Genomic DNA, 27,368 nt, shown 5'->3' with positions numbered 1-27,368 from the left:
CTCTCTCTCTCTCTCTCTCTCTCTCTCTCACACACACACACACACACACACACACACACACACACACACACACGCATTCACACATTGTGTCATATGCCTATACTGTGCCCCATGGCAGACCGTGTGACCTGTAGGCTTCCGCTGTGAAATATAGCGCGCAGATTTCCCCTCTCTTCTCGGATTCTATGTGTGTGTGTGTGTGTTTTTTTTTAAACTAGGCTACTGTTTTATTCCCTGGTGATGTAAATGTAATTTACACGGTGATTGAACAAAAGAAAGACGGTGACAAATAAACAATTTAGTCCCAACATCCGCAGAACACATGGTGGCTGCTGCCATGTCGCGTGATCTGCAAAGGCCTATCCCACTGTAACACGCACGCACGCACGCACACACACACACACACACACACACACACACACACACACACACAGTGCATACATGTAATAATCACATGCTAATTGAATCTCTCATATGTACTGTAATCAGACTGTCATGGCAGCTGCATAATTTGGTTTTGGTTTCCCTGTATGTAAGCGATAAAGTTAGGTTTCATTATTGACTGCAACACTGCAATGCATGATGAGTTGCATACCAATCAGCTCAGCCGAGGCTCCTCTATGGTTACTATATGCACGCGTGTGTATGTATGCGAGAAACACAGCTTGTGTGTGTGTGTGTGTGTGTGTACGCGCGTGCAAGGAAAGGGCGAGTTGAAGGTTTGTGAGCAAATCTGTAGGTCAACACTGAACTCCACGCCACCACTGTAATATTGTGTGCTGTTGTATCAGCTTGCCCACGCAGTGTACAAACAAAAGAAATCCACGAGCTTTTAATCGCATGGAAATAATAATTACCCCCCCCCCCCCTCCTCCCTGGGCGTAATGCGTAACACGTAGTAAACGCCTAACGTTTGTGGTGGATTATGCAGCTCTACACACTCAACACGTATAGCTCCACCCTTTTTCAAAACAATGCCTTTGGCTTTAAGGAAAGAATACATTGCGTGACAGTAAGGTAAATATTCAAGCCCCTCGTGGAGGAACACGTGACCCATACTTTATGAGCTAGCAGCACCGTTCCTCCCCCTTCTTCCTTTCCTGCTTTGCAGCTTTCGCCTTGTTTTTGCTGTGCTAAAGACAAATCTGCATGTTTGAAACGTGAACTGATCGAGCTGAGGTGCTGTATTCTCGTTTTGTAAGCTGCGAGGCGCAACACTGTATAGAAGCTTCGCGCCACTCCCCACAGTGAGTGTGCACGTAGGCCATGGCAATGTTGGAGAGCCTCATAATGGCTGCCACGATGGCCCCTGCACGCTGCGCAGCTATAGGCGGAATCAGATAGAGCAAATGTCCATACATGTACCTGCATGTGTCCAGTCGACACCGCGTGGACAGCGTGTGCATGATCTGAACAGGCCCTCTTTTTTTCTTCGCCATATCGTTGAGGTCGATATGAGTGCAGCGTAAAACACGTACAGGTGTTCATTTTGAATCCGTGGAAAGTGGGCGAAATCACGTGGCAGTGAAACTCCATGTTGTGATTATGCTTTCCATGGTGATAATTTCATTTAATGTTAAAAGCCTCCCTACAGTTTTCTAGTCATTGTTAGACATTATTGGAGCCTTTGTCTATTGTTGCAGAAATAGTTACATTGATTTAAAATGTAAAGATTAATAAGCACTTTTTTTTTTTTTTTTGCTCCTGCAGTAAATACAATATTTACTTATTATTCGTAATTTATAGAGCTAACTGATGCACATTTTCAATCTCAGAGATATCATTTGAATCCATTGTCTCAGGTATTTTCAGAAATAACTTTTATATTTAATAATACAGGTTTAGAATACTTTGTAGCTGTATTTCTTTGTTTTAGATAATATAATAATTACAAGTATTGTTATGATTTGATTTTAAAATGATGAATGGTTACTATATACAGGGCTTGAGGAGGGAACCAATCACCAGCTTTTGTTTTGTCATTTAGGAAGCAGCCTGTGAGTTCATCTTCAGGCCTGCTGGTTATGGTTTTGTGAGACTGTTGTAGTTGCAGCTGCTGTTTGCTGTGATTACAGTTTATTTATATCTGTGTTGTGTAATGTTTGCTATTAGGCATAACGGGATTAACCATTAAATTATGTATATTTTTAAAGGTAAAACTTGTGATTGTTTCTTATACTTTCTTTGTAATAGCGTTTAGTTTTTGAATGTGTTTATTAAAAGATTGGGCCTTTTTTAAATGCAACTTTGAATTGTTGAAGTTTTGATGTCCTATATATATTTATTATGTTATTTCACTTGGATACAATTTATATTTTCATATTCCAAATTGGTTTAAAAGTGTCAGCTTTCATATTATTTTGATAATTTAAGCAGAAGTAAACTATCTTTTTGATTTTATTAGTTAAAACTTCTGGTCATGGAAACAGAATAATTGGTTGTACTTCTTCAGTAGTATTTCAAATAGATATCTTTAAATGATCAGGGTTATTTTTACTAAAATTATTGTTTCGATCGTTATTGATTTTGATTTGTTATAATAATGTAGGCTACTTAATGTTAAATTAATTGTATTTCATTGCTGAGACAACTGTTATTCAAAATGAATCAATTCTTTTTCGTTTATTATTAGTGAGTTCATTTTTTGTATACATGTTATTTAATTTCTGTCTGAAATAAGAACTGTTAAATAATTTGATGGTGAAATAACCAATACAAAAGAACTCTTGAGACATTAGAGAAAACAAGTAGCTTCATGTAGAATTCAGATTATGTAGATAATAGATGTAGATACTTCTTTAATTCATATCGTCTATGTTTGATTGGAAGAATCACTCTTAGTTTGATGAGATAATTAAATTTGTTTGCTCAAACCTAAAAATCTTTTTACTCAAGTTTTTTTTTGAATGGTGGCTTATTTTTACATTAGAATTATTCTCACCCGTGTTCAGTTTCCTTGTTAAACAAAGCATGTGGCTGAGTCTCTGCAACACCAGGAAACAGAGTGTGACTTGGTGTTTATTGATACTGGTGCTACATAAACAATATGCAGTGTTGTTTGACTATCAGATAGACAAGGTGCTGAAGGTGTGGACAAAGCGACCAACGTGATCCCTCTCTGTGAGCCTGATCAATGAGTAATGTCAAGCATGTGAAGACAGCCTTGTTGTTGTGGGGTTAGCACATTTAAAGCTGTCTTCCTGAGAAGTATACAAGTTTGTTTACTTGCTTGGTTTGCCCGTGATAGTAACAAAACCACAGCTTTCTCCTTCTGATTATCTCCTTTACATCTTTGACTTTAACGGGACTGAAAATGTGTTCAAATATACAGGTGATGAATTTCAGATTGAGTGCTAAATCCATTCGTGTCCAATCCATTCGTGTTACTCTCCATTCGGCAGCATCCAATAAATGCAGGTTGAATTATTTGTGTTCTTCATGAATCCAAGATCACTGCTTAATGTTGTTTGAGGAAGATAAATTGATTGCCAGACCCTTTTTTCTCGCAAAAGGAGACAAACCAAGACGGGTGTAAACATCTGCAATGCACCACAGTGGGGTACATGCACATGTGTGAGCTGGGTTGTCAGTCCACACTGGGTCAAAACAGCGAAATATGATAGCCATCAGTTGATCCACTCTGAATCCATTAATACTCCCCAATTGATCCTGGGTGTAGGGGAAGCTCTCCAATTCAGACTCTGGTTTTGTCCGGAGTGATGGCAGGAGGCACTGCACTGCTCCCCTCTAAAGCCACATCCGCTGCATCCCCCTCCCTAACTCCTCACTCCTCCCCTTCACCTGCCTGCGAGGAGGGGATCGCGCAAAGCAATCCGTTTCGCGGAGTGAGGGGAGCACATCCACGAGTTGTCTCTTCACCAGGATTCTATGCCTCAAAGAGCATGTCGGTGTCTCTCTGACTTACGGTTTGTCTGTCTCTATAAGAGTGAAGCAGACGTCCTGTTGCAGAAGAAATTATCTTTGACTGAGCCCTTATTGTCTTATATAATGCTCATGAAGTGTGGGGGAAAAAAAAGCGAAGTGAGAAAGTTCTCCCTGAACACTTTCAGAAAAAATGATCTACTTGTCAGGTATTGGCTGAAACCTTTTATTTTGAGTTTGTTCAAGCTACTGAATTTAAATTTGAGCCCTTCCCCTAGATTTGTATGGCAATTATTAACTTTATTCATGAAAGTGGAGTATATTTTTTCTGCTGCTTTAGCTCAGGGATAGCTTAAGGGAGCGGTGAGATAAGAAGTGAGAGCAGTGTAAATGTATTGTGTGTCTGTCAGACCTGTGGGATGGATCGCTGTTTTAGCTCCGCGAGAGTTGGAATCTCCTTCTTTGAACAGACGCTTGCATGTGCATCACAGCAGCAACTGTAGGGACACTTTTTAAAATTGTTCTCAGCTGTCATTCATATTCTCCTCCAACCTGTTGCATGAGTAATATCTCACTGCAGAATTACACTCATTACAACCAGGAGTAAAGCGATCAGCGAGGGGACTCTCAGGAGCAGCGGCGAGGTAGCTGTGGAAGGTGTGGTTGAGATGAGGAGGATTTCTCCGACTGACCGTCCCAAGTCTTGTATTTTTCTGTTAATACTAAATCACGAGATGGAGGGGATGCTTCCTCTGCCTGTTTTTTTTTTATTTGTGACCTGACCATTACGCATTACCTCTCAGTATTGAATTAGGAGAGTAAAGAAGAGCCCCAAGAGCTAAAATAAATGCTCATTGATTAAAGATGAGAGGCGTGAAGCCTACTTGAATTCAACCACTGAGACCATTTTTCTTTGTTCTCATTGGCTTGTTGAAGTCAGCTTCTGTTGTTAGAAAATAGAATATAAAGTTTCCAATTCCGCACTTGTTTTCAGTGCTGACTGTGATGACTTCGTACATACCTGTCTGTCTGTGATCACCGTCCCAGTCAACATTTGGTTTGAGCAGATGTTTGAGGATGCTGGTTGAGCTAAGCAGGGTTTGATGAATTGCTGAAATCTTAAATGTGCTTCATATGAATATTTAATGAATTATAAATAATGATTATGAGTGTCGCAGTTTGTACCCAAGTTCTCATTTGGGGAAGTCATTTGAAGATGTAACAGCTGTTCTGTCTCTCCTTCCTTTTCTATATCCCTCTGTTGCTCAGTGTGTGTGTGTGTTCAACACTGAAGAAACAGAAAAAAAACTGTAATATCCAACCTGAATGCTAAATACCGGATGTGAACTTTAGTGTGACTCACCTCTCAGTGTGCCCTGTGTGCACTCAAGGGTGTGGTTTCCATGGAAGGATGGGCAGCTGAGGTGCACAGCAGGTGGCATTTCTCACACAGCCAGACCCCGTCCTTGTCCCATATCAACACCATATAACCCCGCTGGAACATTATAGCTCTGATGGGTCTCGAGCAGGTGAAATGAATACGGCGAAAACTCCCAGCAGCCAATCAGAGTGAGCCACGGGCCGCAACGCTTACATGCAGCCAATCGTATAAGCAGGTTGAGTGGTATGGATGGAGGCTCATAAAGAGGCTCTGTTACACTGACTTAGAGCCTGAGGAAGGGAATGCTGTTGGCCTGAAGCTTCACCCGGGACCCTGCTTGACTTCACAGTTGTAATCAAACAAAGTAACTTGACATTTTCACACACAGTATGAATTTGTTTGAAATAATCACCTGTTACATCATATGCCAACAACAATCTATGTGATGATGTGTACAGTGAGATAGCTTAATGTGTAGTTCCTCCTCAACTGCTTTAGCTTTGTTTGGCCCAACGGCAACATGCTTAAAGGGGTTTGTTGCAAAGCAAAGCCTTATTCACAGAGCTGTCACCTTTCTTATTCCACTGGAGTTTGCATGCCTGACATTTTTACTCTCTTTACAAATGTGTCCTCTTTCTTTAAAACAATGCCTCAGTCTGGATCCCCCGTTGAAATCTTTTTAAACCTGCCCCTGGTTCCAGGAGCGTCTGTATATGGTGTAATAATATAAAATAATATGCATGGATTGTTTTGTATACACCATTTCTCCCATGTAGAGGTGGGATTTTTTAATTTGTTTTATTATGTCGGCTCTCTGTGCGGCAGCAAATGTCAAAATAGATACGGCAGAAAGAGATACAGACATCTGACATTTACAGCATCTTGACTTTGGAGCAAAACTGCGGCATTGTTCTCGTGAATATGTGTGTCCTTGCGTGTTTACCGGTAGCACTGTATTCAGTTCCCCGACTGATCCAGGTTAGGTTCTCCACGTTGCCATGGGAACCAGTTTTTGAGTGTTTTGCTTGGTTATAGGAGGAGAGCTCTAATGATGAAGGTTTTTTAGAAATGAACCAAAAGACCTCCAGTGTACAGAACACCATGCAAAAGTTGAGTGTATACTGCATGCAGCGCCCTAAGATTCATTATACAATCTTTAGATATCGCTGTCTGAATCCCGTGATTACGGCTTCAATTTGTTATGAACTGCCGTCAGTTTTGGGACCCTGTAATTTTCACCCATTTCCCAAGAGGGTGGAAACATCCCTACCGGTTATAACGGCAGTTCAAGCTGTGTGTTGGTGGCTCACTCTATAGCCTGGTAAGGTGCCTTAAAAAAATGTTGTGTGTACAGCTATTGCTTCATAGAAACCATCATGTGTTCATTTTCTTCCCACAAGTGCTGCAGGGAAAACTGCTGAGTGGGCTGTCCATCTATGTCACCGCCGCAGCCCTTTTGTGACCCTTCTTATTCATAAACCCACTTGGAGCCACCATTTCCATCCATTTCCATCCATTTCCATATGTATCCAACGGAAGTTGGGAAACCCCCCCCCCCACCCCCAACAGAACAAGTCTTCTACAGTATGGTCCACACGCAGCTGAGCCTCCAACACAACCTGGAGCACAGTCCGTCCATTGTGTTTCCTCTATTTCACACTGTCTCTGACGGAAGAGGAAGACATGCAAAAGACTTCCGAGTCAAAGACATGCGCATGACCCGCACGCATGCTTTCCTCTGTCTGTCTGTGTGTGTGTGTGTGTGTGTGTGTGTGAGTGTGTTTGCTTCTGCGTAGGGGAGAAATGAGCACTGCTGACAGAGGGCAGTATTTCTCCCCCCCCCCCTTGTGAGGCTTCTTTTGGCTTTTGGCCTCTCTTAATAACAGACCGTGATGGGTCTGCTCATGAACAGGAGGATTTCTTTGAGAGTGACAGTGTGTATATTGTCACATCGAGTCTTACCTTCTTATCAACTGATTTTGTTCCCTCAATGAGTTTGTATCCTAATTTATATCCAGCCACCTGCTGGTGGTTTGTTTGAATATAACTTTATTAAAGGGGTATCCCAACATTGTCCAGTCCCATTAAACTCCACTCTGTCTTGAAACTGTGGTGAAGCTTTGTTTTAGTTTTAGAGGGAGACATTTTTATTTTAGGTGTCAGGTTGACTGCATTAAATCACAGGCCTGTTGGTCATATCGCTAGTGTTTATGTGAATGTATTATGTGTTATGCTCTTTTTTGCATTTGTTAGAAAATGTAATTATTACGCTAAAATAGAAGAAAAATAAAAATGTATTTGCAGACTGAACACAAGTGTAATTTATTTGTCTAAAGTAAAAATGGTCAGCAACGATGATTTACGCAGAAATTCAGTCTTAATGTGAATTGGTTTGCCATGTTTTTTGTGTTTTTTTTTAAAATGTATTTGGGAAACACTGGAATGGTGAGGTGTGAGGAGTCCTTGAACATTTACTGACCTTACTGCTGGATGCGGATGTGGTATAGTTCAGATACCTTTTGAAGCTGTCCATCAGGTTTTTTCTCCTGGGCTGTATAATGGCCATACCATACATGAGAAAGCGAGCACACATTCTAATACTGCTCTGTAGAACTGTAACATTGCAGCCTTTGACACATTACTTTTCTTATCTGTCTTAAAAAGAATAGTTTGAATTGGGTATGATCTGACCACTGGGTCGGCTGTTTATCCATTATACATATATGAAGAGCTTAGCTTAGCATACAGACATGCTAGCTCTTTCTCCCTGTTTCTGGTCTTCCTGCTCAGACGAGTTAACCGAGCATACCACTCTCATGTATTTAGCATGCAGACATGAGAGTGGTATTATCTTTTCATCTAACTCACGGCAAGAAAGGGAATTAGTGTAGCATAACTGTTGAGCTATTCCTATAATGATTTTGATTATTCTTGTCAAGTGGAAACATGTAAATCTCTTTTTAAATTGCGCTCTTGTCATTATTTTAAATCGTTGACTAAATCTCCGCCTATTAGTCCACGTATCTACATCCACCACCTGCGACCCGTATGTTTTTTAGAACTGGGCTGTGGCAGTTTAGTTTCAGCAGAAGTAGTTTTTAGCATTTGGCAAATTGTGATATGCCATAAAGCCTGTTGTTTTACGCAGCTGTGCTTGATGGTGGCTATGATTTGCTGAGCCAGAGATGGGTCGGGTAATATGGGCCAGGCAGGTGCTAGAGAGTACAGCTCCATCTGCCTCCCTGCCAAGTGACCCAGTCTATGCCAATACCCAGTCAGTCGTAGTGTGAGAGAAAGACAGAGCATGTATGTGAAAGAGAGCGATAGTGAGAGAACGATGGAAAGGCAGAAAGGGAAGAACAGAGTTGCAGGGTAAAACAAAAGAAAGAAGGCAAGACCTCATGGGAGTCCCTTTGATTGTATCACACCAAACGTCAGGTTGTAGCAGAGTGTTCTCGTACAGCCGCTGCAGAGAGCTGCACACACAGAGGCAGAATAAGGAAGAAACTGTTTGTAAATAGTTGTTGTCTTCCTGACCCTCGGCTAATGTTTCCTTGGAGCCGCAGAATGTTTTATCGTGTTCAATCTGTGTGCATCTCACTAAACAGTCTATACTCAGGGTTTCCCATGTGTGCAGTATAGCTGCTGCGGTAGCTCTACTTTAGCCTACGCGAGGAGTGCGATGGCAATCCTGAGTTGTTGTTTTTTAAGATGTTTCCATTTTAAATGCGCTGTTTTTACGAGTAAAACATCACGAAACTGAAACTGACAAAATGTACGTGAGATTGATTGAGCGTATGTGTTTAGTAATAAGTTCTTGATATTTTTTGTTACCATCTGTCTTCAGCTGTTGCCTACACACACTGGTTGCACAGCCAGCAATGCAGCACCTCTGTCATGCATGCAAACGTCATGACACTGACTGATGAATTGCCGTCCCTGTCAGGTCAAATGAAGCACACGCTGACACAAATCCAATTCCAATTGAGGAGTGCCTCTATATAGCAGAGCACGATCTTGATTAAAAAAAACAACAACGGCAACCGCACGGATCTTCTGCTCACCAGGATTTTAAATATTTGATGCCGATGCAGCCATGCATGAGTTCTTGTTGGAGGGTTGCAAAAGTGAATGGGGTCTTGTAAGATGCCCCCCCCCCCCATGTTTACTGAACCTCAACATGCTCATTATGTGCATATTCAGGTGATTTCCTTTTTCAGTTGATGCTGAATTCCACAAGATGCAGCTGTAGTTCACCTCCTCGCTCCAGGGAGAGTCACACTCTCTTTACACTGCAGCATTTGGCGCTGGTCTTCCCTCCATCCTCCTCCTCCTCCTCCTCCTCCTCCTTTTCCCTGCATGCGCATGTTTTGTGTCAGCATACCATGTCATGTGAACCACCTAGAGTGCGTGCGCCGTCTCTCACCGCCTCCTTCCAGCTCACAATGTCACAGCTCCCCTGGCACATCGTGGCAGCGCAGCATGAAGCCGGCTGTGTGCTAGCATGACCGCGTGTAAATAGCGTAGCCTACAACTCTATGTTGTGTACTGTAAGCTGAATGTGAGCCACCCTATCAGATAGTGTAACTGAGACAGCCAGATTATTCTTAGTAGAGTCGTATTACCACAAGATGAATTCTTTGACAACAGTAGACATGTGTGTGTGTGTGTGTGTGTGTCCATGCCATAATGTGTAATGCATAATGTGTGTGTTTGTACAGTGCCTCTGTGTTCCTGCCATTCCCCTGAGTGGGAGGCAACAGTTCATTTCGGAGATGGTTGCTCAGATTGTTTTGTTTTAAGTGGTGTGAGAAGTGACTCCAGGCATGCCGGTTTCCGGACGTTTGACGTTGCGGGAGAATAAATTACAGAGACATAGAATGTTTTGATGTGGAGACGCTGAAGATGATGCATTAAATATGCTACACTTAAAGAATAGTAACAGTTAGAAGGACTTGTGTTTGTTCTCCCCGTTTCAAGTTTAGTTGTTGCACCCTTTGATGGATGCCCGGCCACCTCAGACATTTGAAGAGCATTTACAGTATTGCTGCTTCCTCCCCATCACCGCACATCATCAAAGCTGGCGCATCCCTACGCTCAAGGCACATGATTCACAACCCAGGTCCACACGCACACACAGATGGGCTCTGATTTGATCACAAAATGTCTGTCCAAATAACAGAAATGCCAGCAGATAAAACACAGCTCTGATTTGCTTTTCCTAACACTGCCTATTGCTTTTCAGAGCAGTTGTGCTGTGGCTTATGGAATGAGCGCCAGGTTTTCAGGTCAGCCCTCACTCCTAATAGCCCCTTTAACGTAGACACGGTGTTTGTTAAAGAGGGGAACCGGCCTTGTATGTTTTCTGCCAGGAATGATGAAAGCAAGCCCGCCCGTAAATGCTTGCAGATTTGTTTTGGTGTTTCTGTGCGAAGGAGAGTCGCAAGCTGGAAATAGTTGTTGAATTAGTGGACTGCACCCTTAAATATCCTTTCAAGCAAAACATAGACCGTCTCTAATTGTTATTAATCCTTTGATATTGAGCCTCAGGTGGCACCCTGACATGTGTTTTGTTGTTGACCTTACTGTGCTTGTGTATCGTTGCATTCATATTGTTGTATTTTGTCTAAAAATCAAACCTAGAAGACAGACGATAAACAAACGTAACCCGTCACGGAGGCTGCAGCTTTTGTGAGTTAAAGAATCGCTCCGGCTCAGCAGGCGTTTACTGAGTGCCTTATAGTCACATACAGTATATACAAGAGGCACCAACAACAAACCTTCCCCTCAGGCTTTCTCTACAATCGCCAATAATTCTCCCTCGCCTTCTCCGTCTCACTTTAAATGCTGCCCACACAACAGGCATTTCCACCAGCTCTTCTCTGCAGTGGAGCTCAGATTTCCTAACTTAAGATATCGACGTCAACTCAGGATATTTACTCAAGTATTTATCGGATATTGATCAGGGCTTGAAACCCTGTGAGTTTCTCCGATAATTGAATTAGTCTATATTACATTCCCACACAGCATACAGGCGTCCTCCAAACTTGTCATCAAAACACACAAATACACACACACACACACACACACACACACACACACACACACACACAGCTCTTTGTCTGAACCATCCTCAGCATCAACTTCCTATGAAGCCCCCTGCCTCATTTCAGAGAGTATAGGTCAGGATTTGGAGCCATTTTAGCTGCAGGATTAAAGTCGGACAGGGTTAATGCCACTTCAGCCACTTGCGAGTCACGTGACATAAGATAATTCAAGGTTTTGGGAGGAGCGCTACGTATGCAATTAATGTATCGGAGGCCCTTATCCATTTGACTCCACTCGTAGTAGAGCTGGTCACCCATAAACAATAAAAACGGCTCTTTTACAGTGAGGAAAACAGTGACGTGTTGTTTTTCCACCCTCTGCAGTCAGTAAATATAATCCAGTCTCTCTAATGCTTCGAGCTGTTATTGATGTCATTTTAACCTTAAACCAGTTTGTGCTGTCCTCCCAACAAGTGCGACCTATATAGATAATCCCACCGCCTTGTTAATCTCTTGATGATTTATCGGGTTAAACGGCACTTTATTTACTTTACTACACTTCAGTCACTTGTGTAAAATCACTGCTACACTGCAATTTATTTAATCTCTTTATCTGGTCTCATCTATCGCAGGTTCTGTTTTCCTTTACTTGCAATTGTAAACTGATAAATACATAGATAACTGTTGATTTATGGTTGATTTATTTTGTTTTTCACATTAATTATTAATAACCACCGGGTCTCTACATTGATTAGGAGTGCTGAAGAATTTGAATAAATATTTCAGGGCTGCAACTCAACTTTTCGTTACCAATTTGTCAGTTATTTTCCTGTATAAATCATTCATTATTTGGCTTGTCAAATGTCAGAAAATGAGCCTGTTTGGGCTAAAACAACTGTAACACACTCCATAAGAGTATTGGCAATATGATCCAATAAAATAAATAAAAAGTAAAGAAAATGGTATTTTTAACAGTGGTATTATTTTATATCTTTTAGAACTTAAATGATCAAAAGCGAACACACAGCTACAATTAAACTCATGCTCCATTACATGCCTGTGTCAGCCAGTGCCACCTGGCCTGGCACCGGTCCTCGACCCTGTGTTTGAGAAACACTGTGTGTGTTTCGCTGTTTCCAAAAGCTCTGTTCTGCCGCTGTTTGGAGAGCGAGGACTCCTCGGTGACAGCAGCTGTGACTGGCAGGGCTGTTTTTGAAAAATGCTGCTTATTGACCAGGTTTGTCAGTGTTTCTGATCCTCAGAGGATGAATCTTCAGTCACCTCCTGCTAGCTGCTTCACACGCTTTCCCTCACTCTGTGAGAAGCTGACGGGGGGAGGAGAAAGAGCAGAGGTAGTGCGTTCATGTGTGTGTGAACATTTAAAGCTCGCTCTCCAGAGGGAGCTGGAGGGAGCAGTGAGACGGGCAGAGAGAGAGGGACGCCGAGAGACAGACTGGAGACTTGCCGGAGACAGGGAGGAAAGCAGGCAGGGAATCAGTTTGAGGGCTTTCGTAATGTTGAGTGGTGTGCATGAGGTATTGATCCTGGTTAACCCTGCCGGGACCTGCACCTATGGCAGACGGGCTCACCCTCCCGGCTACAGTATAATACCTCATGGTCGGCAGATTAAAGGATGAGATCTAAGGAGCAAGCCGCACAACTCAACATAAAGCAACAGAAGCAGCCATGAGGAGCAGATAACAGCGGACCCACACTGCACCGACACAGTATGAGCTGGTATTCACCTGTCAGTAGCTCTTAGCACGGAGGTGTGTGAGAGAGACACAACAGAAAATACATCAGTGTGTGTGCATGTAGCAAAGAGTAGGCACACCGGTCAGCTGTACATTAGTGTGTGTGTGTGTGTGTGTGTGTGTTTGTGTTAGATGTGTGTGATTGCGTGTCAGCTGTGTCCCTGTGGGCTCGCTGCGTGCCTGTCAGTGACAGTGCTGACTGCGTGCTTTGTGACGGGGGACTCAGAGGAGTCCTCGGTTGGTGAAGTAGCAGTGTGGAGGAGCAGGCGAGCGTTTGATGTGCGCAGGACAGGACAGAGCAGCGTGGCACATGACTCTGCAAGTCCTCGTGAATCATCTTTCTGCTTGTTTGTTTATTTATTCAGTCTGACGCTTGTGGCTCAGTGGCAAGGGAAGTGGTTTTAGCGCCAGTAAATTGAACTAAAGTCTGTCATTGCAGCTCATTGAATGAAGTTTGCTGCATTGTGCATGGTTAGCAGGAATCACTTCTGAACAGGAATGCACATAATGTTTCCTGTTCGTCACATTTATTCGCATATGTTTTAGGTGTTTCTTTTTGAGGGCTGCTGGAAGGTTGGTTGTTGGTATATGTGTGCGTGTGTGTGGTAACCATTTTTAAAAGTCCCCTTCCACTCAAATATGTATTTTGCTTATTGTTTCTTCACTTGGATATTTGACCTTAATTGTACAGAATGATTTATGTGCAGTTTGACATACGAAGGCTGTTTTCACACCTTAAATGTGAGTTAAGTACAAGCATGTTGTTGTTTTTTAATATCACAGCTAGTTTGGAAACCGATCACGATCCAATATGATACTTACCACACGCTTGCTTGATGTGGAAACCTCCGGCGCACTTACACTGAGAATGGGCTTTTTGTGGACTCTTGTGTGCAGTAATTCAACTTTGAAACGAACAATGTTGGCATATTCATAGTTTCTGGATTTTTCACTGAGCGAGAAGGATTTGATTTATATAAGCCATACTGAGGGGCGTCAGTCGCTGTGTTGGAGCAAACAATTTTCAGTTACATAGGAATGCATTTTGACGCAGCGATAGGCAAGTGGAACACTTTAAAATACTCATTTCACAGGCTTAGTAGGCGTGACAGGAGAACGTTTGTTTTGTGTCAGCTGCCCCCCCCCCGTGGCATTTTATCACTGACTGTAAATATATTTGTTTTGATTACACCTGAGGACTGGACATAATTTCATATCTGCAGCAGCAGCAGTATGCAAATATAATTTTGACACTTCAAGATAAAATAAGTTATGGAATAGTTAGTTTTCTTCGTTTCTTTATGACATTATCTGCATATCTTTGAGCTGACGTGTAGTGAAAATCAGCATCTACAAACGATTATTTTGACACAGTTGACAATGAGAAAATACTGTCTGAATCAGAGCAAAACATTTTTTCATGCTGGTAGATCTCAAACATGATTGTCTTGCTTCACCTGGGTCGTTGAAAATCTGTTGAGTCACTTGTAATTATCCCCCATCATGTGACACTCAATCATTCCCTGTTACAAAATATTAATCTACTTGAAATTTCCCTGCGTACCAATGAACTTTGTACCACACGAGATGGGTGAAGCAACGACGTGGAGTCTCTCCTTATGTACATCTTTCTATGAAGCAGCCGAGTGAGCGTCAACGGGAAGGCCGTGGCTTCCATTAGAGCTGCATGTGCCTCCCTGCCTCGGTGCCACAGAGAAAAACTAATGTGTGAAGAGAAACAGGCAGCCAGGTGAGCCTGCTGAATTCTGATGAGTTCTCACCCGCTGAGGGCTGGAAGGGGAAACAGAAGCAGGCACCTGAGCGCTATACACGCTGAGATGAGATGGTTAGCGGCACCGTGGAGTGGCAGCTTTGTTCATTCTGCAGTATCAGTGTGAAAAATGTGTGGTTAGGGAACAATGAAGAAGAGAAGATACAATGGCTGTTGTCTTAGTTAGATGATGGGTGACAATTATAATGATACTCGACTCAATGGCAAGCAAAGACTGCAAAATTCTTCTACTATACAATCCTTTAGGTGAACACGGTTAAGGGTTGTGCCATGGGTTGGTGCCTTCATCACCAGCAGACCTTTTACCAAAGTTGAATACATTGTTGAGTCTTAGCAGCTGACATTGCTTTGCCAACTACTGTTTCCAAGGTCAATAATGAACATTCAATCTCTATTTCAGTCCTGAGGGTAAATTATTTAAAACATAGTTAATGAACCATCTGTATGGGGTGGTATGGCTCAGAAAGAAGAGCGGTCATCAAGTAATCAGAAGGTTCCTGCTTCGACCGCCTTGTCTGAAGGACAATAACAATGCATAGACACTTCTCTCATACAAATCCTGTTATCTCTGCTCCACAACAATTGGATGGGCCTAAGAGAAGTGCTTATAGGAGCATCACAAATAAATGGCCCGAGATCTGTCTTAATCCAACAACCCGAGTGGGACACAGCGGGAGTGCCGCCGGAGTTTGAAAAGAGGAGCAGAGGGACATCTCCCACACAGTATGGGTCTTCTGAATATTGCTGACTTGTTGCTTCCTCTCTGAGATTTCAGAGCATTTAAGCGCTTAAGAGCTTAAGGGTCAAAGCTAGAAATTGGGTTAATTCAGATTAGACGAGTCTGTGGTTGGTGTATAAAGACCACCAGGCTATTTGACCAAACCACTCAATCTGACCCATATAAGATAGTGCTGTTTCACGTCTAGACTGGGTATAAATTAAACCTTTTATCAGTGCTTGTTGCAGTAAGATGTAAAGGAATAAGAAGTATTCGTCAGCGTTGAGCTTTACAGTCTTGACAGTATACTGATGATGTGAGAGCTCACATACATGCACATGTAGCTGTAAATGCAGCTGATTGTCAGACGATCACATTATACTGCACTCGGCACGGAAACGTTGGACCGCCACACATAAAAGAGGCAGACACATTAGTGTTGCTTGGACAGTGCATATTACAGGATTTGTAATATGATCATATAATAGGTGCATAACCGCATGCCTCCAGTGTGATTTATGACCACGGACGTTTTCATTTCCTATTTTATCTTCACATATATGGCTGTGATGAATGCCTGATCATCTTTCAGTTTGAACATCAATTATCTTGCGTGTGATATTGAGTCTGTCATCGGACTGTTTCGGGACAGATGTGGACTTCATTTGTCTGTCGTCAAATGTGGCTTTTAGCAAGAGCAAAACGCTTTGGTGACATCGCTCACCATTTTACCACAAGGAATGAATGATCTCGTTCAGCATTAAGCAGCAAATATGTGGCTGGTGTGAAACAACGGCGAGGCAGGTTTTAATTAGAGACTTTTGCAGTGTCAGTGGGTGAGAGCGTTGACAGCTAAATGGACACAGGAGAAAGGAAAATTACAGTTAAATGGAGAAAAAGCATCGTCGGTCAGGTGAATTCTCCATGTAGAAACAATTAGGTGTGAGCTTTCTATCGGAGGTGACTGTGTGTGCAGAAGTATTTGTGAGGCAGTGTGCTCTGGACAGGGCTCGCAGACTGAAAGGCTATTTAGGATGCCTTTTTTATTCATCCAGAGATAGAGCTTCCCCGCTGGGAACAGGACAGCGTGCCTTATGAGCCGATGTGTGACAGCATGGGTACATCCGCACGGAGCAGGGAGGGAAACGTAAACAAGGCTTTTAAAGGCCTCATTAGACCGAATTCTTGAGCGGAGAAGGAAATGTTGTTTGAAGAAAACATTAGAGCACGGTGAAAAAAGGGCGTCACAATATCCTAAAGCCCAAAGTGACATCGTCAGACATTTTATTTTATCCGACCAATAATTCAAACCCAAAGACATAATTTTTCTTCATGGTAAGACCAAGAAAAGCAACAATTCTCACATGAACATGAACTACGATAACGATTGACAGCCTTGAATTATGGATACATTTTCTCGACTAATAGATAAAACAACTGATCGTCGTAGCACTATTCTTTACAGTTTTATAAACTTGTTACAACCAAGTGATCAATCAAGTGAACATTCAAATTCCACATCAGGGTTCGATTCCCGGTCGTTGAACCACTTGCTGTGAGGCGACGGGGCTTACCACTGCACCACGGCTGAGCCACTTTGTCTTAATGTGTGTAATGTTCATCAAAAGGCAAAAGTAAAAAAACTGCAGAAAACAAAAGTTTCGAAAAATAGTTTTTCAATGTATAATTTAGCACTTATCTCACTCACATCCGATGTTTATTTTTAGGAACACTGCAAAATTCTGGCGAGGGATGAATACCCTCTTTCTCACCCCTCTGTCCGCCGCCCTCTCAGAGGTTAAATTCCTATTATGCATGTGTGTGTGTATTAGTACGCACGCGTGTTCGCATACACAGTTTCTTACCTCATGCAGGCGGGCGCTGTAAATATTAGCTTTTCAAATGAACATGGCCACCCTCAGATATTTAAAGGCTGAACTTGAGAGGCTTTCTCTTTCCTTTTTTCTCTTGGCAGTCTGCTCCAAACCAACAGAAGACGGCTTGGTCACATTCAACAAACATTAAGTAACCGTTGACTTCAATCTCCTACTGCAGCTCATTTTGGACTTTGGGAAAGGAGGAGCTGAGAAACGGCGCTGGGTTCACCTTTAATGCAAACAAACAGATATTAGCAGAAGCCTGCTGCTTCATATAATGCCGTAGGGTTATTCCCAGATTATAAAGCAACACACATAACCCGAGGACAGTCGATGTCTGTAGCTAGACCTAAACACTGCAGACACACAATAGTATATTTTGCAGGGTGGCATGTATCATGGGCCTCTCCCTACCCTGGAGACAGACAGTGATAGAAAGCAGTGATCCTATGGTTAGCCAGCGGCCACAGGCATGCAGAAAATGAGACCTTGAAGAACTGTCGGGAGACGCTGTCACTTTTTCCGAGAAATGTCCATTCAGGGAGCTAGCCTGCATATTTCAGGATGAGAGACAAGCAAGTGGCCTTTAAACATTTTCAAGCTACAGAGAAGAAACTAAAGGCACAAAGGTCTTGCTGATAGACAGATAGATGAGACAATATTGATAAAAAAAAAACCTCCCACAGTTTTCTCCTCCAGGAGTTGGCCTCCCCTGACAGCGAACCCTCTCACATTCTTTAAGAGCACAGAGGAGGTCGTCACTGTGCTGCGGTTCAATGTCTATAGTCTAACATTACATCAATTAGAAAATCAATTAGCAAAAACACAATAGACAGCTGAGCCCTAAGGTTCCACAAGGCTATTTAAGCAGAGGATGCTGAATGAAAGGATCTTTTAGTTTCTTTATTGGGCGGCTCGGGGAGGCCAGAGTTTGGGGCTGTTTTGAGGTTTGGAGTTGGCCAAACGCTTTTCAGCTATTGGCTGCTTTTGGACAGCACGAGGTTGTTTACTACATTAACAAAAAGGTGATGTGTTTTTGTGGTACAGGCTGATTTGTATTGGTTTACCCTTGTTTGGATACCGGTTGCCAAGAGAGATCTTTCATCGAGCCACTCGCTTTAAACCATCAGTGACAGAAGGCTTGCAGGACACCGTAAACGCAGGGAACAGTTTTTGTTTTCTGTCTGCTGTTAGTTTTTGTTGTAGGACACACATGACAGAGGAAAAAACAGATGTAACTCATTTTTCCCTTTATTTTATTTATGGAAACATTTACTTTTTAGTTACTGACATAGATGTACAGAGTTATTAATATCAATGCGATTTATATGTGAAATTGAACATTTTCCACTATTTGTGTCCACTTTTTTGTCATTGCTTACCTTCTAATCAATGAGAGCAGTCTATTATGTTACTCAATGTTTTAACAATAGTTTAGATGGGTGGTTGGCTAGTTTAGGAGAGGAGAGGAGAGAAGAGGAGAGGGCTCTCCTAAATCCGTGTGGCTCTGTGTGTTTTTCTTCGTTTCTTTTTTTTTTTCCTCGAGTAGCACAATCAGAAAGAGTCATTCATTCATGTCCAGCTGCCGGCGTGGTCTTCATCGTCCTCTCTTCGCTGCTGACAGGAAATTCTGACCTGGAGTCTTTTTGCGCCCAGACGTATACGGAGAGAAAGATGCAAAGCCTAGATAGAGAAATGTGGCTTAGTGTGTGAGCACATGCATTCAATGCAGGGCGAAGATGCAGGAATGAACTAAGTGTTTTTTGCTTGCATCCGTGCGTCTTTGTTTCCGGTAGAGAATCCTGCTGAACTTAGATCTACCTCTTTTATATCATTTTTATATCATTTCCTTTATTTCTGTACTCTGTGCATCCTAATTGTCCTTAACTTGTGTTTTGGGGGGATACGGTTGCTCAGCAGTGTGGCTTATTCTCCCCCAGCCTCTCTTCTTTTTAAATCAGCAGCTCTCATTGCGGAGCTGGACTCTCTCACGTTAATGTAGTTGTTAACGGCCTGTGGTCAGCAGGCGGTTTGTCCGCCCAGAGAGGGACACTGTTGCATCTGTACGTCCATATTCCTGCCTTCTGACTGACGTGTTTTGATAAAGAACTAATAGATGCAGAAATGTATGGTTGTTTTTTCTCTAATAATCTCTAACATATTATGCTTCATCATTCTTGTTGTATTAATTACAGCCACTTTCATCAAAATCTGCTTATTCACGTCTTTTGTGTCACTTCAACGTGTCGTAGTGAGAGTATTAAGAATAGCACTTGTAGGAGAGTCACTAGCTGCAGTCTAATAAACATCTTCACCTATAAACCTACATATCTTTCAGCAGCTCTACGACATTATTTTGATTCATGACACTGAGCTGTGGGTGTTTTACAAAGTAAAGATGACACCGACTGTTAGTGCACAGCTTTGACTCTGCATTTCTGCCCTCGTCACTAAAAACGTCCCTGCTTCTCAGCTGTTGAATGTCCATACTGTTTATGAGTTTGGCTTTTCTGTACCCAACACAACAGATAACTGTAACTCCCAAGTGTGCGAGTGTGTGGTTCAGGTCTGTTAAATCCACTCCGTCTGTGTCTCTCATCTCTGCAGGAGTCGGAAGATCCAGATCCGGAACATTCCCCCTCATCTACAGTGGGAGGTCAGTTGTTTGTCTGTGTATGTGTGTGTGTGTGTGTGTGTGTGTAAGTGATGCAGTGAAGCACCAGGTAGCACATAAACTGGTCTCCCAACCATGAGTCACCAGCTTTTATACTTTGTTCTCTGTAGACTTGAGCATTTGGGTGCTTGTATACACTTATATCTTCGTCAGTGGTAGTTACTTTGTGAATGACACTGTTTCTGTGCATCAATATCTGCGACCTCGCTGGGGTCCACGTTGGTTTATTTTCTGTGCGAGTGTCTCTGTCGTCATGCCTGACGATTCTCCTATTTCTCAGGTTTATAACTATATATATCCAGATTATCTACTCTCTGAGAAAACTCACAAAACTCCTCAGATCACTTTGGAATTTAGAAATAACAGACTCTCACTCTTTGTTTGACAGATATAAAATGTAGTCATATATATGCACGTGCAGTAGTAAATAAAATGGGGAGTAAACCCTTCCCTAATTTCAGATACTCTATCCAGGCAGACATCTATAAATGAATATATAGTTATAAATCTCAAATATAATATAATCTTTGTGGCCTTTATTATAGATCATTATTTGGAATAAAACAGCAAAATTACATTACTAATATAAACGACCTTCAACGGCACCAGAAAACATTCATAATTTAACTATAGTTTTGTGTGTTGTCCATGTATTAAAACATCATTCTGTGAGTTATATCAATTCTTTAATGTTGTCCTCTGAATTTAACATTTGTATTATAGTTGGTACCTTTAAAAAGCAGTTACCATGTCCTCAATAAGTTCTTAGTAACTTTCAAACTTACTGAACCAGGTTTTATGAACTCATATATGCCTCAAATAGTAAAATCCAAGTTTGTGTAAATCGGTTGCTACGAAACAGCTGGAGAGACGTCCAATCACAAGCAATCAACTGTGTAAACATTATCATACATTACAAATGTCAAAGGGAATTTAAATGAGTCTCTTAAGTTCTGTTTGCTTCCACTCGCTACATTGTTACTTGATCATTGGCCCACATAAACACCAGGAGCACCAGACGTGTGTGTGTGTGTGTGTCTGCGTGTGTGTGTATCCTTGCGTGTGTTTTCAGTGGCTGTCGTTCTCTAACCCACGCTCTCATTTCTCCCTCAGGTTTTGGACGGCCTTCTCGCTCAGTATGGTACTGTAGAAAATGTGGAACAAGGTACAGAACTCTTCTCCTCCCTGTTTTCTTCACATCACATCATCATCTGGCTCCAGCTTTACAATGCACGTGTGTCTATTTAGCAACACACACACACAGACCTCCCAGTGAGTCAAGTCTCTTGTGTGACGTGACTTCCTCGTTACCACCATCCCACACACCGATTATCTAAACATAACCCATCTTTGCATATAAATCAGCCTTTATCATCTTTTCTGTCTGTGCGCACGTGTGTCATATCAATTTGATCCAGGGAGAGCAGCTTTTCAATTACATGCAGCCTCTATAATAAGCACTGTGTATTGCCACGGGTCCCCTTGGTCTCAGTGTATGGATTGAAGTGGGCAGACATCCAGCAGTAATGTGTCTATATATGTGTGTTTGTTTATGCCTGTACGTGTTTGCTTGAGCGCGTGTTTTGTTGAGGGGCATCGGGGTAATGGGGGAGGACTCTGTAGGCGCCTGTGGTGAGGCTTTTGCACAGTCTGATGGAGTTTGTGTGTATATGTGTGTGTGTTTGTCTGTGTGTGTGTTTATTTGTCCCCGTGTGTGCTCGTCTACTACTCGTGCATGTGTGTGTAGACAGCTAAAAGTTCATAGGGCTGACTAACCTGCATGCACGCGCACACACACACACACACACACACACAGTGTCTCAGCATGCGTCAAAGCAGCCAACACCAACTACCGCCCACTCTAGTCATGACAGGTGCTAAAAGAAAAACCAGCAGAGAAATTACTCCACTCAGAGTTTCCCAGACGCCGGCGTAAAATGGCCCACTTCATCTGTACTGTGGCAGACACCGGCGCAGCATTTCCTCTTTCTCTTTCAGCCTGGCTCCACAAGCGTCAGCCCAGTAGCCGCGTATGATCAACCCTTTTCAAGAGAGCCAGCTCGCTCATGTTTCTGTCCCCGCTGTAGTCGCCTTCTGTGTCTCTGTCCAACTTCCTGTCTGTCTGTCACTTTTTCTCTGCCCACGTCCGTGCGCTCTGGTTACGAGGGGAGGTTTTGGAGGAGTCCCATGGTCTTCTGTGGCATGGTGAAGGCTGCCCGTGGCGGGGCAGGGCTGGTGGGGTGGGGCGGGGCAGAGCTGGCTGTGAACACTGGGGCCGGGCACCATGCCATGCTCTGCCCACTCACCCTCTCTAAGCCAGCCGGGCAGTCTCTCTGATTTTTACCCTTCCAAACCTGCTGTCCGCAGCGCTCTCAAAGGTTTGGAAGTTTTCGTTTTCACTGACAGAGAGATTAGATCTGATGCCTATTTTTTATTTCCGCCACTTTTCAAAAGAAAGAAAGTCCACTTTAAAACATTTGTTTCACTATTTCTATGACTCATAGAAATATATTTTCCGAGAAATCTAAAGTATCTGCATCGGATGTTTTTTTTAAGCAGGCTTTGGCATCCTTCCTGGCCATCAAAGAGCAGTGGCTTATTTGTTGACTCATCATTTTGACATTTTACAGTTACACAAACAGAGATCCTTGGTTGACATAGCGGAGATGCCGTTGTCTCTTCTGACAGAGGACTTGGTAGACCAAAAGGCATTTCATGAATAAGACATACTGTGTTATACTTACATACACATTTGAGTTACATAGAAAAATATCCCTAAAAAGCATTTAATATGATGGCTGGTGATGTGCTTATTTTGCCACACTACTCAACTTTTAGTTATTGGTAGTCCACAGTCTAATTATATCCCATTTACAATATCACAAGCTAACAAAAAGCTGGAAATTCTCCTAACTGAGAAGCTGAAACTGGGAAATGTTTGTCATTTCGGCTTGAAAATGTATTTAAATTATTAATTGATCATCAAAATAGTTGCAAATTAATTTTCTGTCAATCAAATAATTAATGATTTGACTCATCGTGAGCTTGTTTTAACATTGCATGTGCTAACTGTGGACACCTGAGTCAAAAGTCAGCCCGCAGTTCAATCATTTAAAGCATGCATGGTCGCAGTGGGAATCAAACCCATAACTGTGGCAGAGTTACCTCTGAGCAGCAGTGCAGAACCAATAGTCTTCCCAAGGTGTGACCCAGTGGTTGCACTTTATCATCGATAACTTGTTTTCTTTAGGCTGCCGTGTCGGACTTAAATCCGTTATTGTGCAAGTGGCAGAGAGGCTATTGTGTTTAGCAGCTCCTGTCTGTAGAGGCAGCTGCCTGGTCTGGAGGGAAGCCAGTGTGGTGATGGCTGTAATGGATTCACACAGAGAAGAGGCTCTTTGGGTCACCTCGAGAACCTGGACACGTGTCTGACTCACCTACAGCAACAACAAAGACCTACTCTACTGTTGGCATGTGTAAATGTGGCCCGAACATTTGTTAACTTTATTTTATGTTTTTCTCTCTCTCTCTCTGTCTTGTCTCACAGTGAACACGGATACAGAAACAGCAGTGGTGAATGTTACGTTCGCAACCAAGGACGAAGCTAAAGAGTAAGCAGCACAAATATTTACTCTAATTCTAAGTACTAAAATTAAGGCTTGTGATGTACCTTTTTTTTTTTTTTTTACCTATGCACAGACAAGCAGCATTGTTTACCTACTTGTCTGTGTACTTTTTGTGTACCTGGAGGATTAAAAAGTACATCCACAAGGAGCAAGGCCGAATCGTTCCGTGTGTAATCAAACACGGTGACACCCAAGGAAGTTGCTTCCTAGTTCACATTTTCTCACCCAGGAGCTGAGATTTTTGAAAATGGTGCCCACAGTGGATGAATCCTAAAAAGCCGGCTTAACGTTTCAGTGTGTAAAGGGAAAATGTAAATGAGAACAAATACATCGTGAGTGTGTCTGTATTAAAACACAGTGTACGTGATCACAGAGAGCAGGAAGAGACCTTTTTCGTTTAAAATTGAAATTGATAACATTAACACTGCATGTCCCAATAAGCTATTCCACTGAGCCAGTTTGCACAATACCACGGCCTCTTGTAATTGAAATGCAAATTGCCTGTTCCTCCCCCCAGAGCTATTGAGAAGTTAACGGAACACCAGTTTGAAGACTACTCTTTCAAGCTGTCATATATTGTGGACATGGATGCTGCTCCGCCCGACCAGGCTCCCCGCACGCGGCGCGGGGGTCGGTCGTCCCGGGACCAGGGCACCTCTCAGCCCGGGCCCTCGGGAGACTATGGCGCTCCACGCAACAGACAACACGACTTCCCCTTGCGCATGCTCGTGCCTACTCAGTTTGTGGGAGCCATCATTGGCAAAGAGGGCCTCACCATCAAGAATGTCACCAAACAGACACAGTCCAAGTAAGCTTACTCTGATGACCTTGCGTGGTTGCTGCTATTTTTTAGCTTTCCTGTTTTTTTAAATGATTTTACCAACTTCTCAAACAGCTCTGCTCTTATTTTGCTGAGGCTTGAATGAATTGGGCATTTTGGCACTGTTTATCGAAGCTTGCATTTGAAAACCAATAGTCTGAGATTTGACGCAAGATGGCAAGCAATAAAATAAATTGTCAGATTTTGGAAATGAGAAACCCAAATAATTCACGGCATGTTTACTTACTCACCTTATATTTTTATTTTGTGATTAGAACACCATCCGATTCTTAAATTGCTACCCTTCTTTTTCATACCTTAAATTGTTGTCTTTTTGATCTTCTTTTCATTACATTCATCACCAACATAATTATTAATTTATACACAATGCAAGGAGATTTTACTCTGACTGTCTGTCTGTCTCTCCCTTTCTCAGAGTGGACATTCATCGGAAGGAAAATGCAGGTGCGGCAGAAAAGCCCATCACCATCCACTCAACTCCTGATGGCTGCTCATCCGCCTGTCGCATGATCCTGGACATCATGCAGAAGGAAGCCAGCGAGACCAAGACGTGAGTCTTCACTTTGACATACACAAAAAAACGCATACACGCACTCAGATGTTGCTTATGCAGAGCATGCATATGCTCCCACAGAGAGATTAACCATAATGTCTGCAGGGCTGTAATCTTATCCTTTAACCTGCCTGCACACCTTTTAATCTCACTGTGCATTCTCTCGCTTGAAACACTAACACAGTAAGCGCAGTAAGCACACGACACACTCACATAGGCAAACACGTGATCGCAGCTTAGCATTTAAGAAACGAGGCCAACTTGTCTAATTGTGCGTGAGACTTTTAACAAGACACTGCACCTTTTAAACTCTTTGAGCTTCTGCTGGATCTTAGCATCAACACCCAGCTTGTGTGTATGTCCATATTTGTTTTGAAGTGCGTTCAGAAAAAGACATTTGCATTCATTTAAACCAAAACGTTCTCTTCTTGCATTCTAGGAAAGTTTACGCTTAAATTTGCTTCGTTAAAGGCTATTTATTTTCTCATGCCCAGTGTTTTGTATCAGCGCGGGCTCCTATTGAATCAGAGAATATTTGAGCATTAAGCATAGACACATATTTCAGACTGTGCTTCCTGCCAATCTCCTGACATCTAGAGGAAGTCTTAGACATCTAGAGGAAGTCTTAAATCTTTGTGATCACAGCTGTGGTCTTATTCTTCTTTTGTTTGCTAGGAAGACATCCAAGCCAGGTTTCATTCTGTTATAGGAACAGTTCGACATTTTGGGAAATATAAGGGGGAAACCTGGGGAAACAGCTCGTCTGCCTATATCGCATTTGTTTCACCTGCACAAAACTGAAATACAATTCACTGTTTTAATTAGTGAGCTTTTAGGTGGATTTTGTTTACTTTTGGACAGAGCTTGTATGCTACGCTAAACTAACTGACTGCTGGCTGTAGCTCCCTGTTTACTGCACAGAGTGGTATCGATCTTCTCATTTAATTCTTAGCAAGATGCCACACATTTAGAAATGAACATAGAATAGAATAGAAACCCTTTTTATTGTCATATACACATACACGAAATTTGACCTCTGCATTTGACTGTCTACAAAGAAATATCACAAATAATTGGAAATCTGAATAAATACTTAAAATTGTTTTACAGAAAATAAACTCTGGTAAATCATCATAATCTGTGCGACACAAAAGAAAATGGAACTCACTTTCCACTTCACCTAAATTACACAGTTTACACCATCTGTTGTTCTCCTGCATATATTTTATATCTACCAACTTCAACAACAAGAGGAAGAATACCAGTTCTCAACTGTGACTCTGAAGATAATCCTTCGATACTACATAAAAGTCCTTGATATTGGATTTGACAAGCAGCATTGTTTTTTGTTGCATGCTTGCCCAGATTTAAAACTTCAATTCATTTGGAAGTGTACCAATTGAACACTGTCACAATTGAACCAATATTTACTGGTTCTTTCCAGGAAACTTCCTCAGAACATATTAGGAAATAATGAGGAATTAAACTAAATCATTTAGCAGGACTGCAGCACATTATCAGCAGATCATTTTTGTTTCTAGCCTGTTCTTTTCTTCTCCTCCTATTACCTGAAGCTGTGGTTGTTGCAACAGTACTTTGTTTACTGTAAACCGCAGTGAACAGTGTCTTCTTGATGCAGGAAACGTTTGGTTGCATGTGGACCCAGAAAGAAATGGGTTGAACTGATCTTCGTTCTTGTAAAAGAAAATCTGGTCATTTTTCTGTGAAAATCTGTAAAAGGCATAATTGTTCACACATCACTAAATAAATAGCTCATGTCTTAACATTGTGCCCTGTGCTTTAACCAGCTGGTCAGCTGTCCAGATTCCTGTTCATCCCCATCACACCATGACATATCTCACACCACATCAGTGACACTCAGCGGCGCTTATCTTCTATTATCTAACCTTAGTGTCTGTATGTGTGTGTGTGTGTGTGTGTGTGTTTGTATATGTAGGACGGAGGACATCCCTCTGAAGATCCTCGCCCACAACAGCCTGGTGGGCCGGTTGATTGGGAAGGAGGGCCGCAACTTGAAGAAGATCGAGGAGGACACAGGGACCAAGATTGCCATCTCCTCGTAAGTCGCCTCTTCCACTGCTCCCGCCTTCCGCTTTCACACACGCCTACGGCAGTCTGCTGCTACGCTGGTAGCCATACTAGCACCTTCAGGAAAACACACACACACACACACACACACACACACACACACACACACACACA

At 42.4% G+C, this 27,368-nt stretch overlaps 1 protein-coding gene across 1 annotated transcript in view; it reads left to right on the top strand.

The window, feature by feature from the left end:
• Positions 1–27,368, top strand: part of igf2bp2a (insulin-like growth factor 2 mRNA binding protein 2a) — a 37,890-nt gene that overhangs the window by 1,877 nt on the left and 8,645 nt on the right. The window contains exons 3-8 of the mRNA XM_031858309.1: positions 20,059–20,107; positions 21,239–21,290; positions 23,673–23,736; positions 24,269–24,559; positions 25,008–25,142; positions 27,103–27,225. Of these exons, the coding sequence (XP_031714169.1) occupies positions 20,059–20,107; positions 21,239–21,290; positions 23,673–23,736; positions 24,269–24,559; positions 25,008–25,142; positions 27,103–27,225 (714 nt within the window). The remainder of the gene's footprint in view (positions 1–20,058; positions 20,108–21,238; positions 21,291–23,672; positions 23,737–24,268; positions 24,560–25,007; positions 25,143–27,102; positions 27,226–27,368) is intronic.

The sequence above is a fragment of the Anarrhichthys ocellatus genome, unplaced genomic scaffold (genome assembly GCF_004355925.1).
Source record: "Anarrhichthys ocellatus isolate YVR2014 unplaced genomic scaffold, GSC_Weel_1.0 scaffold20, whole genome shotgun sequence".
NCBI lineage: Eukaryota > Metazoa > Chordata > Actinopteri > Perciformes > Anarhichadidae > Anarrhichthys > Anarrhichthys ocellatus.
Note: the sequence above shows the minus strand (reverse complement) of the source record. Positions and strands in the feature narration are given on the sequence as shown.